The sequence below is a fragment of the Oryx dammah genome, unplaced genomic scaffold (genome assembly GCF_014754425.2).
Source record: "Oryx dammah isolate SB20612 unplaced genomic scaffold, SCBI_Odam_1.1 HiC_scaffold_17, whole genome shotgun sequence".
Taxonomy (NCBI): Eukaryota; Metazoa; Chordata; class Mammalia; order Artiodactyla; family Bovidae; genus Oryx; species Oryx dammah.
In genome coordinates, this window is record NW_024070201.1 from 52,477,130 (window position 1) to 52,495,876 (window position 18,747).

At 50.0% G+C, this 18,747-nt stretch overlaps 1 protein-coding gene across 1 annotated transcript in view; it reads right to left on the reverse strand.

Moving 5' to 3' along the window:
• The window catches only part of MAP6 (microtubule associated protein 6), an 82,546-nt gene that overhangs the window by 9,410 nt on the left and 54,389 nt on the right, over positions 1-18,747 (reverse strand). Inside the window, exons 3-4 of the mRNA XM_040258887.1 lie at positions 12,461-12,674; positions 9,664-9,863 (exon numbers count right to left, since the gene is read on the reverse strand). Of these exons, the coding sequence (XP_040114821.1) occupies positions 9,664-9,863; positions 12,461-12,674 (414 nt within the window). The remainder of the gene's footprint in view (positions 1-9,663; positions 9,864-12,460; positions 12,675-18,747) is intronic.

An 18,747-nucleotide genomic window follows, 5' to 3' on the forward strand; every position in this document is an offset into this window, starting at 1 on the left:
GAGATCCCAAATCTGTCTGCAGATGTCTGAACTAGGTCTGGCTTGACATAACTCTGATTGGTTCTGCATGGTCCAGAAGTCTACAGCCACTGAATTCTACAGGTCCCCAGCTCCGAGCTCCCAACTGCATCTCCTGAGAGTTGCTCCTCTGGGACTCCAACATCCAGCTCCCCTTTGCCTCGGCCCTTCTACTGCACAAGGACTTCCTTAATTTACCTCCTGGTGTTCAGCAGACCCTGGCAAAGAAGATAGTCTCAGAAAGCTTGTACATCCTGGTCTAAGAATGCCCATCTGTACCCACACCCGTGAGCCCTACCTGTATGGCTGCCAGTCAGTCGATCAGCCTGGAGCTACACAGAGTCCATCTATTTGTGGCTTATCAGCACAGGAAGAGCAACTAGGACCATGGCTAGAAAAAAGGCTGCTACCACAAGGCTTAATTCTGGGCGGGAGCCGAGGAGGTGGAGGGGTGGGTAGTGGGTAGTAACTGTCTGAGCAAACTCAGCATCTGTGACCCTCATCTGACTCATTTTCCAAAGATGATTTGAGCACTGAAGTCTTTGGAGCAAGGAAGGGACAGGATGAGGAGACTGCTCTTGCAGGAATTCTTTACAGTAGGAATCCTAGAGCTGGTCCCAAGTGCTGGACAAGGAATGGGTTTCAGTCACCCAAACCTGGCTCTAAATCCTGGCTCACCATGTACAAGTTGTGTGACTTTGTTGTCTAATCACTGAGTCTCATTTTTTTTTTTTTCTAATCTGTGAATGGGGATGGTGTCTACAACAGACTCTCTAGCCCTATTGTGAGGATTAAATGGGAACAAGTGTGTAAAGGTCAAACACATGCTCCTTCTCTTCTCCTAGGTTGTGCCACCTCTGCCTTTTACAAAGTGGCACTAGATAGCTGGAGCAGTTTCCTAGTTTGGATTTTTCTCCACCACTCCCAGATCTCCTGATGGCTTCCCTGATGGCTCAGATGGTAAAGAATCCACCTGCAATGTGGGAGACCTGGGTTTGATCCCTGGGTTAGGAAGATCCCCTGGAGAAGGAAATGGCAATCTACTCCAGTATTCTTGCCTGGAGAATCCCATGGACAGAGGAGCCTGGTAGGCTACAGACCATGGGGTCACAAAAAGTTGGACATGGCTGAGTGAATAACACCAACTAACACTAACCAAGTCCCCTGTAGACAGATGTATCCCTGTTTCTTTTTTTCCTTTCTTCCTCCCTCCCTTCCTTCCTTCCCTCCTTCCTTCCTTTCCTTCTTTCTCTCTTTTTTTAACTTAGCCACTCTGTGTGTGGCATCTGGGATCTTAGTTCCCTGACCAGGGATCAAACCCGTGACCCCTGCAGTGGAATTTTGGAGTCTTAATTACTGGACCTCCAGGGCAGTCCCCACTTTTTCCTTTTTACTGTTAAATACCTTTTCTAGATATAACATGCTAAGAACTAAATAAATTCCCAGTTGTATAGTAGATATTTTAAAAGCTTCTTTGGTTGTCTTAACACCAGGAAGGCTAAGTCAAGAGCATAGTTGACTGCCTTAATGAACTATCATGAATCTGATAATCTTGCTAAAGACCCTTTGAAAAATGTGAAGTGCTAGACTAAGGCGGCCAGATGTAATGGCTCAGTTCTTGTCTAGCTGGGAACTTGCAAATCCATCTTTGTCCTTCTCCCCATCCCATCTAAAGCAAAGGATGGGCTCTTGAGCCATTGATCAAAAATTGGTTTGGTGTGTCCAGAGTGAATCAGTGAAAATGACCATGTAATTGCAGAAATAGAGTCTGCGCCAGGAGATTGATTGATAGGGTGCTCAGGGAGGAGGGGCTGGGGAAGGGCTGGGGAGGGGAGAAGGCAGCAAGAGCCAGTGCTGGAGGGGCTTCACCTCAGCAGTTGTGTGGCACAAAGAGTGGATTTGCTGTGTGTGCTCCAGCTACCACCACTCTGTTGGGGTGAAAGGTGGTAAGTAATGGAAAGTGGTAGTCAGCCAGCTACCCCCCAAATCAACTATGACGAGGGTGTTCCAGAGGCCTTCTGAAAGTTCACAGAGGCCTTTGCATGCAACCCCATGAGGCCCTCTCATAATAGTCCTCTGAATCACAAACATGATTTTCTGTTACCACCAGCTACCCCACACTGGAACCAAACAGATTGGGATCACACTATATCCCTTGCTGGCCAAATTCCTACTTTCTGAATCTTAGAAGTCACATAGATCTGGGTGGTGATGGATACCTGTATGCTTGTTATCCTCTTTGAGGCTCAAAGAAAGTAAGAAACTCAGCCAAGGTCACACAGCTAGTAACTAATAGAGCTTGGATTTAGAACCAGGACTGTTGTTGTTTGGAGAAGGAAATGGCAACCCACCCCAGTATTCCATGGACAGAGGAGCCTGACAGGCAGTAGTCCATGGGGTTGCAAAGAGTCGGACATGACTGAAGCAACTGAGCACTGTCGGCTCTAATGCCCAGCCCTTAAGTCTAAGACATGCCCCACGAGGGATGCCCCTGCCATCTCAGAATTAGGAGCTCTGCACTGGGCAAGGGATGGGCTCAGCCAGCCTCTTAAGATTACCCTTTAACCTCAAATCTATGTTTATAAAGTCAGGACTGTTTAGGAAAAGCATCCATACAAAGTACAGGGGGGCTGACCTGGAGTCTGGCCTTTTTAAAACCAGCCATTGACACCTCTGTGCTCTCCTGCTACCATGACCTTTCTCAAAACCACCCCTGTCATGTGAGCAGAGCCAGTTACTAGGCAGAATAAAGCCTTGTGGAGGCATGGTGGTGGGTATGGAGGCAGATGGTGAATATCATCGTTCATTCATTCACTCACTCATTCATTCAACAAGCACTTTAGAAGACATTATCTGCAGGAGACAATGGGCCGGAAGCCAGGACTACAAAGATGAGCAGAAGGACTGAGTTCTTGCCCTGTGGGAGCACACTCTTTTGGGGGGACACGTACACAGATATGAGCAGACACAGTACATGTGCTAAGTTCCATGATGAAGAACACACAGGGAGCGTCTTACCCAGCCTGGGAGGTGCGGGAAAGGCTTCTTGGAGCTGTCCCCTGAGCGGAGTCTTGAAGGATGAGTTAGCCGGGTGGAGAAGCAGGAGAAGGGCAATCTGGGCAGGTGGGGCGGCGTGGGTAAAGCATGGAGGTGAGAAGCAGCATGGTGCGCTGAGCAGACACAAGCTTCTGCAGGCCGAGAGGAGCCCACAGACGGTTTAAAGCAGGATGTGACATGGTCAGAATTGCATGTCCTATAGATCCCTCTGGCAGCTTAAACCAGTACCAGTGACAACAATTTGTGTATCTCAGTATCTGAAGCTCCCTTGGCCCCAGATAAGATGTTTGGATTGAAATAGATATAGACAATACCAAATCAACCAGCGACCGAGGGCCACTTATATGAGGACAAGGGACAGAGGGTTAAGTTCAGTTCCACTGTTTGAAATAAAAAGCATGAGGTGATGGTCTCTGAGCAAAGCCCTCCAATGTCAGGTTTGGACACCAGTTTTATCTTGGTATCTCCGGTACCAAGTGTATTTTTTACGAATGAAAACTGTCGGAACATTCTGTATTGAATAGCCATGCATTTTAGTCACACAGTCAGTTATTCTAGCACCCCAAGGAGAATACCTATATATTTAGCAGAGACAATTGGTCAATTCATTCAGGATGTTTGAGCCACTTGTGTGTGAAGACCTGACTCAACTCTTACTTCTCCTCATTTGTATCTAGTTCCCAAGATTTAAAGGGGATCCTAGGCGAGCCTGCAGACGCAGGAACAGATGGGGCCCCTCGAGGGAGGGAGGACATAACTTAGTTAGGAATCCACCTCATCTGAACCCTGTCTCCCTTTAGGCTGCCCGCCCCACCTTGGGAGGGGAGAAGCGGTCCAGGCTGCGGCGCAGGCAGACACCCTTTCCCTCCGAGCGGCCTTGTCCTGTCTGTCACCTGGTGGAATCACCTGCTCCACTGCATCAGGAAGGGTCAGTGGGACCACACAGAAGGGAATGCTTTGTAAGCGATCAGTAAATATAAATTCTTAGAATGCAACTGTTTAGGTTTGTGGACTCAAGGTAATTCAGTAGCTGGAGTTCTACAAAAGTGTTCTTCTTAATCAGTGTCTGCCTCAATCCACTTCATATATTGTCAGAGAGTAATTACCAGAAAGATGAAGAGATGAAGAACACAGACCTCTCCAGTACTGTACAGGGAAGGTGCAGGGGCCTGAAATGAGACCTACGTAGTGTCCACTACGGGTTCCCTAGAGCCATCAAGTCATTCCATCCTCACTCCTCTCACCTGAGGTGGGTGTTAGTGTCCCCATTTTCAGAGGAGGACACCAAAGCTCAGGGAGTTTAGTGTATGTCACAGACTTGCCTAGCTGGCACCGACTTCCATCCATGAATCTGGTAAAGGTCTAAGGACACTGCCACTGTTAACCTGTATTCACATGCTGAGGAAGCAAATACATGAGGAAGGCAATTCTGGTATCAGAGCTACTCTAGGAGGGTCTAGTGGCATGAGAATTGATGCATTAATGGCAGTGGGATGGAGAGCTTTGGGTCACGTGCCTGGTTCTGCATGAGGGGAGGCCGAGGAGGGAACCGCTGCCTCTCCTGTCTCAGCTCAGCTGTCACCACCATCAAGCCCGCCGCTGTTCCTGCCCTGCTGTTCTCAGCTGGGGCTGCGGTAGGGTCTCCCCTTAACTGTAGATAGTCCATGGCCCATCTCCAGAAAGAAACTTTCTATATCTGAGGTCCTGAAAATGTAAACTGCCCTAAGGCATTTTGGCAGGGGAGAGCCTTGAAACCACCATGACACACAGAGGGGGTTCACAGCCTTTGTTAAAGAAGACTGGACAGTCCCTGTGAGTCTCCAGGAAGCAGGCTGGGCATTTTTAAACCATAGTGGACAAACAAGGAGGGAAGAACTTCACTAAGAACACACAAACTCTAAGGAAGGATTAAACTACACTTACAACTAATGTATTAATAGCATTGGGAACCTATTTCAAAATCAGAGGCTGGTTTTAACTTTGCTGTTTCAGAGAGGTGGTGATAGTAATGGGTGAAGATTTGCCTCCTGGGCTTGAGAAGCATCAGAGAGCATGGTGGAAGCGAGGCCAAGGCTCTGGGTGAGCCTGACCACTGGCTGGTGCCCACCTTCCTGCTCCTCCACTGCCCACCCTTGCCCGTTCTCTGATTCCGAGAGATCTCGCCTTCTCCTGGCTTAATCTCAGAGTGTTGTCTTCTCTCTCTGCTTCTGTTTCTACCTCTTCTGCTTTTTCACCTCTCTCAAGCACTCATTTTGATAAAAAAAAAATTCTTAACTGATCAAAAGAGAGTTAAATCGTATACTTTTATGTGTGTTTTATTATTAAACAATATTTTGCATTTCTGCTTCATACAAAAGCAGGCAGGTGGGTGGAATGTTTTCTGTTCATCTGGAAAACAAATATACAATGCTTTTTTATTTTTTCATATATGTGATCCTTGCTTATTCTGACCACAGCTCCTCCCCAAAGTCCAGATTTTGAGAACCAGCAACAGAATGAGTCCCAACCTAGAGCTCCGAGCCTAGGGCAACAGAGGACTTGTGGCTGGTGCTGTGTGAGGGTGAGGGTGAGCAGCGTAATGGTAGGAGCATGCACAGGTGGGGTACTAGCTGGGGGTGTGGATGGAGACCCTGGTTAGTGACCCCACCCCCCGCGCTGGCGTCAGGATGCACACACTGCCCTGACCCTCCCCGAATGAACCATGCCCCAGGACTGAGCTCACCTGGTGTGAGGACCCCACACCTCTGCTTCTGGCCAGCCCTGGCTCTGTTCACTTGGTCACCACCTGCCCACCCACTGACACACGGAATCTGCTAGAACAGATTCCTCCTTCGTGTCTCACTGTGATTGGAGGTGGGGGTCTCAGCCATCCTGGTTCTCTGCTCAGGGTACAATGCCCAGCACATGAGAGGCATTCAATCAAGACGCACTGGCAAAAGGAAGTGGGATCCCGAAGTACAGAATCTTTCATCTCCCATTTCAGCAGAAGGATATCAAGGTGGGCACCCTTTGGCCCTGGTTCTGGGGTGCCCATGCTTCTGCTCTCCCGCCTGTAGGCCAGCCCCTGCATGCCCCACACACCCACATGCCACCCACTCTCCAAGCTCCCCCCACTCATCATGAAGCTTTCTGATTCTCCATTCCTGGTGGGAAGGATCCTGACTCCCTCTGGGCTCCCCACTACCTGGTCTGCTGTTGCCTTGTTTGGATCCTCTTATGGCAGTTTCCACACTCCCGCGTCAGGAACACGCCAAGACCGTCACCCCAGAATCCACACAGTGAGCGAGCCCCCAGCGGGTGGAGCCTCCACAATGACCAGATTAAATGAGTATGGGAAGGCATCTCTGCCATCCCTTGGGAGGAGAAAAACCAGAACAGACAGTCCTGCAGGTTGATAGGAAGAGGGTGGGGGTCAGGGGCCAGCCTCCCAGCCTGGAAAGGCTGTGCTGGCCGCTCACCCCCAGCAACAGGGTGTCAAATCGTTACACTACCTTGTTGGCTACTGGGTCTCCTGGTCCATCGTCGCCTTTCCCAACACTTAGCTCTGACTGCTTGCAATTAGTATCTGAGAGGCAAGTATCTAAAAGAGTCAAGCTGTGTTACGGAGGACCCCCAGAGAAACTGCAGGGCACAGCTCCTCTCGGGGAGAGCAGCTCAAATGGCAAAAGGTGGTTCCTTCACCTACTCAGCTGGGCCTTACCAAGGAAATAAGATCAAGAAAGTGGTGTTCGTCTTTAGCATTTATTTATAATTGGAAAAACTGTTTGTTTGTTTGTTTCTTAGCAAGCACAGACCACAAGCACGGCACAATCAATTGGCTATACATGAATATTTTAGTCATTTTCTTACTAACAGCAGGAATGAAATAGCACCAAGAAAGGTGTGCGCTACACATACATAGACAATCTGTGGTACGCAACAAAACCCAGGCCACAAAATCATAATTAGATGCTTCCGGTCTGCCTTGAGAGCAAAGGCATCATGGGAGCACCGGCGGAAAAGGGACAGCATTAAGGACCCGACGCACAGCTGCAGGGGTTCAGTTTTGCGGGCGAGTGAAGCAGATGGTGGGGAGGCTCCAGTCCTCGCTCTTTCGTCAGGGGGGTTCAAGGAACCACAGGGAAGTGTACAAAAATGGGCCGAACAGGCGTTTGAAGCTTGGCTGCCTTCAGAAAGGCAAGACGGAAACACTGCTTGTGAGGCTGAAATCGGTTTCAGTCAGTGTGTTTGGGATGCAGAACAAGACTGACTGAGTTTTATTTGTAAACAGCAGAAATCAAAGGAGGTTTCTTGCCAGTGAAGTGACACATTCAAGAGTCAAAGTGAACTACCAACGGATTTTCTCAGCGGGAGGCGCTAAAAAGATGGGCAGACTGAAGACGTGAAGAGACACCCTACAGGTCCTGGAAAGCCTCAGGTGGGGCAGGGAGGAAGCTCGGTGCCTGGGGCTGCAAGGGGGCAGGAAACACTACCGTTTGAACGCAAACTTGGATCAGACACAGGGATAAGTCCTATGCACCCTGGTGGTGCTGTGGTGGAGCCAGATTTATACACACTACCATCATGGCCGGCTCCCTGTCAGGCACACAGGCCTTGAACAATCGAATGTTGAGGGAGTGGTCCCTTGTGTGATGTAAAGTTTGGTTTACTTGATCTGCAGAGAAAACCAGAAGACTATTCTATGGAGAAATTCAAACTGTGGCTAACATCAACATATTTGATGAATACCAGATATCTCAAGAGAACGAACGTACGTACGTTGTCAAATTTCCTGGACAAAGTTAAGGTCCTGTTGATGGAGCTCTCTGACATTGTTTAGACCAGCTAGCAAACACCTGAATCAGTACTCAGATCTACTCTAGCCCCTTCCATCGAGGCATCCAAATCTGTGATTCACAAACACTGACACTCACTCACATCGTCTACCTCCCTCATTTCTTCATCCTCACAGTTCCTTCTCTGGAACTGCCTTTCGGAAGATGGCAGAAAGGCCTGCCTGGCCCAGGGCTTTGTTTCTGCAGGTTCTGTCCTCTTAGGAAATACGGCCTGCATAGTGAAGGCTCAGTTAATTTACAAGAGGCATAGTAATAAGCCCGAAGGGGACAAATAAAATGGTGCAAATGGGGATTTTGCTGCTTGAACAGTCAGAATATGAGAGAGCTTGTGGAGGCTCTATTTCTCCCAACCTGAAGGAACTAAAGGGACTTCTGAGGTAGGGAACTGTGAGGACTTCACTCTTCACTTTCAGGACAAAACAAAAGTACTCCTGAAGAGGCCCCAGCAATTTCAGAATGCTGGCGACAGGAAGCACCTTGCATACATGAGAAATAAAGGGTACCAAGGAACGGACACGCCGTGGGGTTTGCAAATGTAATTGATCTGGTAGGTATATGGCGTCTTTCCACGACCCCCTGACTCATGCTCACAACACAACTCAAGCACAGCTGGGGTGGCACTGCCACCCCTGGCTGCTTTGGCCACACAGACACAAGACACACAATACAGGGAGAGCTGCTTTTCTTCAGGAATGAGGTTAAAACAAACAAAAAAAAGCTTGCTAATCACCGAGCAGGGAACACTCCTCGTCTTAGGCTAAGTCACAGAAATCTCCCAGAACCTGAAGTTCAGCACGTTCCGTCCTCTCCAAGAAACAGGGCAAGAACAGTCCAGGCAGGGACAGTAACCACGGACACAGTAGCTGTAATGTCTGCTTCCTTCTGTGTGTTTCTCAGAAGTAAGAAAGCCACATTCTAAATACACTATCGTTACACCTTGAACTTCCTTCCTCCAGTCTCCCGTAACCAGTCACTTTGCAAAATCAGCAGCACTGGATAGGTTGGGGGTTAACAGGAAAACAGTCTCATTTCTGTCACCTTCCTATGATGTCTGGAGGGTACCTATGACACCTAACTATTTTGCCCTGGCCTCGTTTTGGTCATCAGTGGCACATCTCTTACTCAGCATAGAGTTTAAAGCCCACTGGTAGGAAACTAAACGTAGTCATCTGTTTCAAGCAAAAGAGTCTATGAAAAAATTACTTAACAAACACAACTCATTTTTTTGAGAGTAAGGCCAAAAAAATTATTATTTTTTTTTTTTAAAATATTTCCACAAATCTTGTCAATTGCTGAAGCCCAGGTCAGGCTTCTATAGCACATGATAACTGCGAATTTTGGAGAAGAACACCTTTTACCTAAGTTCAAAATTGATCACTGGCGCAGATGCTGGGGAGGAACAGGAGGAGGATGCCCCAAATTCATGTCGAAGTATAAGGGCAGTTCCTCCGGTGTCCTCCGCCTGCCTCACCAGGCGTGCCTGCCCCTGCCCGGAGGTAGGCACTGCCCTGCAAGTCAGCCGCTGACGGGGTCCAGGGGCCCCGTGGCGTGGCCCTGTCTAGATCTGGACAGGAGGCAGGTCGCCTGGTCTCTGAAATAGGATCCCCCTGCTCAGAGAAACCAAAGAGCTCCTAGAACACTCAGGACCCATGCAGACGGGAAGCCTCTAATCAATTTTGTGGCCTTTTTTGTTGATTAGTGAAAGAAAAAAAAAAAAGGGAAGAGAAGAAGAAAGAGAAGTGCAGTGCATTACTCTTTAGCCTCAGCCAGCTTATTGTTCATCTCCGCGCTCGGCTCCTTGTCGGCGGTGGGCGGGGCGGTGCGCGCACCCTCCGCGCTCTTCTTCTTGGATGCCCGGCCCGACGCCCCCTGCTTGTCTTTGGCCTTCCTCGGGGGCTTATGGCTCACTGAGGTCTTTTTTGGTTTGGAACTCTGGAGACTAGGTTTCTCCACCTGCACGGAGAGACAGACAGACCGCAAACAGAAACACAGAAGGGGCGGGATTTGGAGGGAGAATTTAGAGAGAAGATGTGATTAGTGAACAGATAACCTTAATGAAAGCACAGGACTCTGAGAAGCATGGCATGTAAAGCCCCTTTGCTGATGCCTGGTCACCTGGCATCTCTCACTTGGAGCCCCTGGTTCCCCGTTCTAGCTGCCCACTTGCTAGCCACTCCTCTGGCCCCTATTCCCCCCCAAGGCACTGGACTGTATTTCTGGGCTGCTGCCCCTCCCCGTGGGAAGGTTGTACCTCACTATACTGCTCAACTCAGGCAGGCACGGGAGTGGCTTTAGTCAATGAAATGTGAGCAGAGGTGAGGAGTCCCCCTCCAGACAAAAGGCCAGGAGCCGGCCCACGCTGCCCAACGTACTCCTTTCCTCTGCCGCAGAGAGGCTGCTCCTCACCCTGAGTTTCAGCCTGAAGGGGTGTGGACATGGAGAGCTGCAGCCCACCCATGGTGGACACATGGTAATAAGAAATCAACCTTTGTTGGTGGAAGACATCCGGATTCTGGTCTTTCATTCTCAGCAGCAGCTGATCTTCCCTGTTTCTGAGCTCCGGTGGAAGGACGTCCTCACTGAGAGGCTTGGGCGGGCAGTCTCGCCCAGCGAGGCCTTCAGCACTGCCCAGCGTCCCCTCATTCTCCCTGGCTGGCTCCCCAGATGATCTTCTCCAGAGCTGCCGTTCAAGCCCACTTCACTCTCCCCAAGCTTTCTCTGCTAGTTCTTCCCTCCGATTTCTAGAAGACAGCTGTGGCTTCTCTTTCTCAAGAATTCTGGGCCACTGGATATGGTCCCCAATATGTTACCGTCCTCCCATCCATCTCTGGATTTCCTTTCCCCAATCTTCCTTCCTTCCTCCACTCGAATCTTTTGTCCAGAGCCAACCCTACATCTCAGACCCACTTCATCTGTAGAAGGGGGACAGAGATGATGTGGGGCCTCACCAGCTGGGTCATCCACTCAATGAGGTTCAGGGGCTCTCAGTCACTGTCAACCTATAAATAAGATCATCCTGGCTTGCCTAGGCCTGAGGGCTTTCATGGAATATGGAACCACTAATGTTATAACTGGAGTAGTCCAGGCAAACTGAGTTGGGTAATTCCCTTACCTGTAAACCAGTAGTCCTGGACCATAGAGGAAACTCCGCTGGACTGCAAGACTTTAGGTCAAAGCAGAGCAAAGGCTACATAGGTTCTCAGACTTTTTCTGCTATTATAGAAAGGAGAGCTGATATTTTCATGATTCCATGTGGCTTGATATCATATAATAAGTTATGGCATATGTGATTCCGGCCTCAACAGCAGAATCCAACAGGCTTTTCCCCGCTCATGATTGCACATAGGGATACAAATAAGGCAAAGCATTGTTGGATGGCATCACCGATTCAATGGACATGAGATTGAGCAAAACTCTGGGAGATGGTGATGGACAGGAAAGCTTGGTGTGCTACAGACCATGGGGTCACAAAGACTCAGACATGACTTAGTCACTGAACAACAACAACAACAATTGTCTTCATAGGAAAACACCTGAATCCACTGTATCTTACTTAGAAACGAAAATCATTCACAAACTGTTCATCATAGGAACAAATTACTTGGAACACTTCTTGCAGCTGATGTGACAGGTGTGTTCTGACAGACTAAGGATTGCTGCTGGATGGAGGGAAAGGATAAGAAAGAGCAGGTGATTTTCAGGGACTCAGGAGGTGAGAAAGTGTCCAGTGATTGGAGCAGAGGATGAGGCAGGGGCTGGGTGGGAAAGAAGTCAGGCGAGGATGCCCCCATGTCTGGGCTAGCCCTTATTTTAAGACAAGGGGGTTTAGGGCCCAGGTGAGATTTTCTACCATTTCTTTCTGAGTTTCTCAAAATCAGAAGCTAGTTCTCTGGAAATCTAACAGTTTTTAAGCTGTTTCCATTTTAGGTAATGTGTGCTCAGCTGCTCAGTTGTCTCCTACTCTTTACGACCCCATGGACTGTAGCCCAGCAGGCTCCTCTGTCCATGGGACTCTCCAGACAAGGATACTGGAGTGTGTTGCCATTTCCTATTCCAGGGGATCTTCCTGGCCCAGGCATCAAACCCTCGTCTCTTGAATCTCCTGAATTGGCAGTCTCCTGAATTTACCACTGACCCACCTGGGAATCCCTGTTTTAGGTAATGTTCCTTTAGAAATTTCCGTTTGATTTAGCAAAGGTTGGGCTTCCCTTGTGGCTCAGCTGGTAAAGAATCTGCCTGTAACGTGGAAGGCCTGGGTTTGATCCCTGGGTTGGGAAGCTCCCCTGGAGAAGGGAACAGCTACCCACTTCAGTATTCTGGCCTGGAGAATCCCATGGACTGTATAGTACATGGGGTTGCAAAGAGTTGGGTACGACTGAGCAACTTTCACTTTCACGGTAAGAAGCCACTCTGTCTCTATATGCTAAGATGGAAAGAAGGGACTTTAGAAGGTTAAGGACCAGAGTTGGCAGTAGCCCCGCCCCCATCTCTGCTACCATTAACCCCTCCCATGTCAGACTGCTGATGGGTCCCCAGAAGATCTGTCTCACCTTTGGAGGTTCCTTGAAGGGCTCGCTGTAGAGGCTGCGTATTCTTCTGCGATCAATGACCTTATTGTCAGCTGGGGTTGGCTTATTGGCCTCCCCTTTGAACTGGGCACTGTAGCTGGTCTCATGAGCCATCTTATCATCTGGGGGCTTGTACTGGGGCTTGGCTTTTATGGGTTTCACAGGCTTGATGTCCGTCCATGCTCTGAATTCATTCCTGCAAATCAAAGAAAAGCTAAGTGATTCGATACATCCTCTACCTGGCAGCAGGGCCTTCTCTCAGAGCTGCAAGCACAGCAAGCTCTCTGTGAGTGCCTGTCGTTCTGACTGATGTGTGGCCGAAGAGTGAACTCTCTCTCCTCTTGCATGAATGTAAGCGTTCCTTCTGGCCCAGTCAAGGTCGATTGTGGCAACAGCAGCAGTACCTCAGAGAAAGAGTCCAAACTTGATGGACATGAGTTTGAGCCAGCTCCAGGAGTTGGTAATGGACAGGGAAGCCTGGTGTGCTGCAGTCCATGGGGTGGCAAAGAGTTCGACATGACTGAGTGACTGAACTGAACTGAAAATGAGGCTGAAGACTCAATCTTCAGTCATTTATGAGTTCAGCACATATGACCCAATGCTGCTATGTGTGAGGTGAGAGAGTTGTGACTGTTACATGGACGGTGTGCCCAGTAGGTTGTGGCCAAACAAAAAACGCCAGTTCTGTTCCTTCCTTTGTTGTGATGAAGACATTTTGTAAACCTGAATCCTTAAAGTTTATTCCTCCCTGTGATAGCAGAGGGCTTGATTTTTGTGTGCTGTCTGAAACTTAACAGTCTCAATCACTTTAGATGAAAATCCTGATGAAATGTCTAAATGCCTGCAGATCATAAGCGAAATGTACTGAACACAACTGGATGTCACCATGAGGACTTGTGTTGGGATATATGATGTACAGGAGAGTCTTGGTGGGATTGGTGTAAATGGCTGTTGGTTCTTACGCCCAGCGATCCCCATCTGCTCCTTTTTACGGTCGGTCAGTGTGTCAGGCTGCTTGCTCATAGCACTCTCTCTCCTGGTTTCTGATCTGTTACAGGACTGGAGAGGAGATGGTGACAATGTTCAAATCAGGGTGAAATTAATATCACTGCTGATGGAGGCCACCGGGTCTGTCCTGTTTGTTGAGTGCAAGACATCGAGTGCCTAAGCTCTGTGGCTCTGAGGTTTTATCAGGTTTCCCTTCATCTGGGGCTGTGAGAAGCTGTGGGAGAGGAAGAGCCAGTGTACGACGGTCTGTCGAGTTAGGTTCTCCAGTGCCCGCTCTCATCCTCATAGTAACTCCCTCCTTCGGGGCTCAGACATGAGTGCCACCAACAAGAGGCCCCAGGGGACAGTAGAGACAGCGCTCAGACTGTGATGGAGACACACGAATTCTACCCTCACTCTACCTCTAGGTAGCTGCTGAGCAGGTTTCTCCCCTCCCTGAGTCTTAGTTTCCTCATTTGTCCGAAAAAAAAAAAAAGGCTGACCAGATGATGTCCTTATAATGTCCTTCAGGCTCTGAGGCTCTCTGAGTTGATACAGCTGGTTTGGCAACACTGAGCTGGTCATTTGAGCTCCTGAGGGGCACAGGCTCACGTGTGAACAGAGAGACTACAGTTTCTTAAGAGACCTTCCCCAAGCTTCAGGCTCACCTTTGCAGTGCAGCTGGGACCTCCACCTAGATGCCCCCACCAACTCAAACTCAGCGTCCCTCGAAGCAAATCATTCTGTCTCCCCTGCCGAGTCGTCTTTTCTTCTTGGATTCCCTCACTGCTCCTTCTCACTCACTCACCCACCATTCATTCATTCATTCATTAAACATTTACTGAGTGCTTAGGTCTGCTTAGGATGCTGAGCTCAAGGCGTGGGAGTGGGAGGGATGGGAGGACAATAAGGGAGGCTCCGTGTAGGAGAAGGGTCTGGGAGCACAGGGGAGGAGCTCCTGGGCCAGGTTGGGAATTGAAGGACAGGTTCTAGAGGGAATCATAGAGGTTGGCTGGAGCTGACCGAGAGAAGGGGTGGGTTCCAGGTAGGATGAGGGGCACACAAAGAGGCGCAGCCCCCCGGGGGGATGGGTGGGAAGCTGGGCTGAAACCGGGTGGGGACATGCCAGGCTGGGTAGGTCATGAAGTTCCTACCAGTCTGGCCGAGGGGATGGTCTGGACTGTAACAGGGAGATGCCAAACGGGTTCAAGGTGAATGTAGCCAGATTCCTTTTGGGGAAGAGAACTTTGGAAGTGGTGTGAATGGGGACAGAGTGGAGGGGTGGGGCTGGAGGCCAAGAGGGCTGTGCAGGGAGCTGGGAGGAAAGCAGAGGCCTGAATTGGGAAGGTTGGGGGGAGGCTTGGAACACAGCGCCGAGGGGATGGGCAGGATTTGAACTCCGTTGAGCTGGGGGAGGCCAGGCTCAGAGAGAGATTTGGGGGTCTGTGGGATGGGGTGAGGGGATATTACCTGTGAGCCAGGGAACCTTGGAAGAGGGGATTTAGGAGGAGGGTTGAGACCCTCCTGATTCTGTTAACGACAACACCTACTTAGCTTCTAGAGAGCTTTTTGATTCTCTCCTCTTCCCTGCTGCTGCTACTGCTGCTAAGTCGCTTCAGTCGTGTCCGACTCTGTGCGACCCCATAGACGGCAGCCCACCAGGCTCCCCCAGTCCCTGGGATTCTCCAGGCAAGCACACTGGAGTGGGTTGCCATTTCCTTCTCCACTCCTCTTCCCCACACCTCTGTAGACTCAACCCATTACCACAACCTGACTTCTGAGCCATTCTGCCTCCACCACAGGCCCAGCTCCAGCTCGGGTTGTAGCTGGGTCTCTGATCACTATTACCTGCCTGAGGTGCCAGGCCCTCCCTCCTTCCTTCCACCCTCAGTTCCAAAGCCCTGATACTTGGCCCAGGTCTCCCAGTAGCCAAAGCAATAAGAACCTGGCTCCCGAAATATGATGGCAGAAACCTGGGTTCTCTGCTCCCACCTCTGCCTGCTTGCTACAGAATGAGGGCTGAGGTAGGTATACACTGGCCCTAAGCACTGTTTCTGGGTCATCTCTCCTAGGCCGGGCTTCGCAGCTTTCTCTCTGCAGTGGCTGGCAAAGGTCTCACTGTGAGCATTATCAATGGGACGTGTCCTTGAGCGGACAGCTCAGTAACCCTGGTCTTGAACAACTTTAGTACATCATCTCTATGTGGGATGTGTTAATGAGTCTCATAATAAGTTCACCACAGTTATGACAGGCTGTTAGGTTTAAACCCAAATTTTATTACCTAGAACTTTCTTTGAACCCTCCATAAAGCCTTCCCCAGCCACATGGAACAACTAATCATATGTCATAAAAAAAGAATTACATACCATTCATTTGTTACCTCTTATAAGCTGGAAGATTGTCTTTGTATATTTTCTATAATCCTTACAGTGACTTTGAAAGGAGGGAGTATTATTTTTCCTTTTATGAAAGAGGGTCACCAAGTCTCAGAGAGGTTAAGTGGCTTGCATAAGGCCACACAGCGGGCAAATAGCAGAGTTGATTCTCAGCCCAGGTCAGCTGGGCCCCACAGCTCACCTCCGCCCCACTGCACTTGGACAATGTGCTGGAGCTGCAGCGTGCCCGAGGCCCCTGCCTGGGTAGGGTTGGGCCTGCTGTCTGCAACGCCCGGGAGGCTTTATATGACGCAGGCTGAACAGAGAATACCTGTGCTCCTCTGGCCCTCAGGTGCTCCACCCAGAGCAGTGAGGGCCACACTCCCAGGTCAGTCACATCTAGTGTCTCTTGCCATGAGTTCCATGGTCCCCTGTAAACATCAATTCTCCTTTCTGGGCAGCTAGATTTCCACGTGTTCATTCACTCATTCATTCGTTTGGCATTTGCCAAACTCCAGTCATGACATGGTACGCGGCCCACAGAGAGGAGGAAGCCAAGGTAGAGGTCTCTACCGTTTAGGGAGTCAGGGTTTGTCCATGTGGGATCCCAAGAAAAACCAGAATGAAGCAAATGGGACAGAGTCCAGAAGGAGAGAGGGGGAAAGATGCTCTGTTCTAAGGGGTCAGGTGGGGAAGGGGCACTGAAAGATGCGGATGGAGAAGTGGGTAGGGGGAATCGGGCAGCGGTGAGGTGTGTGGGACAGGTTCAGAGGGCAGGTGACGCGCTCAGGGAGTGGGCGGCTGGGGCTCTTGGAGGGACGGCAAGGTGATTGGGTGGGCAGGAGCTGGGAGCAGGCTCCAGAGCCTGGAATGCCACATCAGGATGCTTGTTCGAGGCCTGGGGAGCCACTGAACACTGCTGAGTGAGCTGACTCATGGTTCCTATTCCTCCACTGACAGTATCCCCTCCTTGTGAACTGTCCCAGTTTTATTCTTCAAGGCCCAGTTTAGGGCTCTCCTCTTCCAGGAACTCCTCCTGGATTTCTCAGTCCAAAGTCTCCCAGTTCTTGGCTCCTGGGCCCTCTACTGTACTGTTTGACTCTGTGGTTACCTAGCAGTCTCATGATGCTTTGATTCTTTCATGATTCTATTTGTCTCTCTTGGGAGATAAGATGCTTAAGAGAAAACTCAGAACAGAACTCTCCTTCAAGTCCAGTCTCATTTGCATGGCTGTAGAGCCATATTCTTTAACTTTTCCTATGGCAGACTGCAGGTTAGGGGCCTGGCTGGGTGAGGACCCCAGTCCCCACCTCCCTGCCAGGGCCCTTCCCTCACCCTGGGCCGTCATTCAGAGCCATACTCCATGGCTTTCCTATATACTTCGTTAAGACTGAAGGGTTTGGCATTCAGTAGGCATTTACTAGAAACAGCTGTTAGTGGAGCTCCTTTCTGGTAAGCTCCTGGCCCTCTTCCGAGCCCCTCCTGTTCACCCAAATGGGGCAGTGCTTGCTCCTTGAGGACGAGAGAACATTGGAGACTTCTATCTAGTGTCCATCACGCTGAAATGATGACGGCCTCACCAGCATGGCTCCTGCCCTCGCCAGAGGCCCTTTGTACCAGGTACCAAGCTCTGTTACCTGTGTTTCCCTGCTGCCCTGCAAAGCACAGCAAAACATCCGAGAAGTATTTGGAGGATCAAAGAAAATCAAGTGTTATGTTCTACTGCAGAGACTTGTGAAGGCTGCTTATATGTAGGGCTTCTATTATTACTTAAAGCGTTAGTTGCTCAGTTGTGTCTGACTTTGTGATCCCATGGATCGTATCCTGCCAGGATCCTCTGTCTGTGGGATTTCCCAGGCAAGAATACTGGAGTAGGTTGCCATTTCCTTCTCCAGGGGATCTTCCCAACCCAGGGATTGAAGCTGGGTCTCCTGCATTGAAGGCAGATTATTGCTTAAACCACCTCCCCTAAAACCCATGAACTGCAGGTCTTAAGTCCTTGTTGGGAAGTTTCCCTTCCTAGGGTGAACATGTGAAGTCACCCAGCTTGCATAGACTCCATCCTCCCTAGATGGATGGGAGGCACTCAGCAGGGTGAGTGATAGGAAAGGGGCTGACTGGGGGCAGTGGGAGCAGCCGAGACTCAAGGCAGGTAAGGAGAAGAAGGCTTAACAAACACTTGCCCAACACCTACTTGTTAAAAGGCTGAGCCCTTTAAGAATCTAATCCTGCTCTAGCTTTTGAACACCCTGAGCGGTCACTGTTTTCACTCCATGCCGAATATGAGGAACTGAGCACACAGCAAAGGGAAGGGACGCCAAGTCAGTAGAAGCTGGTATGCGGTGAGGCAGTTACTGGACCTCAGTCTGCCTGACTCAAAGGCCTTCTTGTGTTTGCTTCCCTGCACTTGGGGATGGGTGTGTAACCCACTTCTAGCTCCTGGCGGTAAACACAAGAAAGCACTGCTCTTCAGCCCATCTGGTGCGCACTGCAGCAAGGCTCTGGGTAAACTTGGAGGGCGTCCCCCCACCATCTGCAGGCTGCTGCCCTGGCCTCCTGGAGTTGTTCCTCATCCACAGTGTTTCCTGTATCGGGATTAAGGAAGTCACGGGGACAGGATGATCCAACTGCGTTGTCAAGGGCCCCCTGTGCCCGCCATAGCAGACCCCCAGATGGACCCCATTACTGGAGGGTCAGTGCATGACTGATGTGCTAATAATCCCTGAAGGGGCAGAGAGGGTTTGGGACTATGATGTCTCTCTGTGGTGGGTCAGCTGTACAGAGAAGTGGCTCCACTACTGTGTTCAGATCTGGGCTTAAGGACTCCATAAAGGACTCTGCCGATGGCTCCATGTGCTAGGAAAACCTATGGAGAAAGCCTGGGCTGGTCCTCAGGCTCTAGCCAGG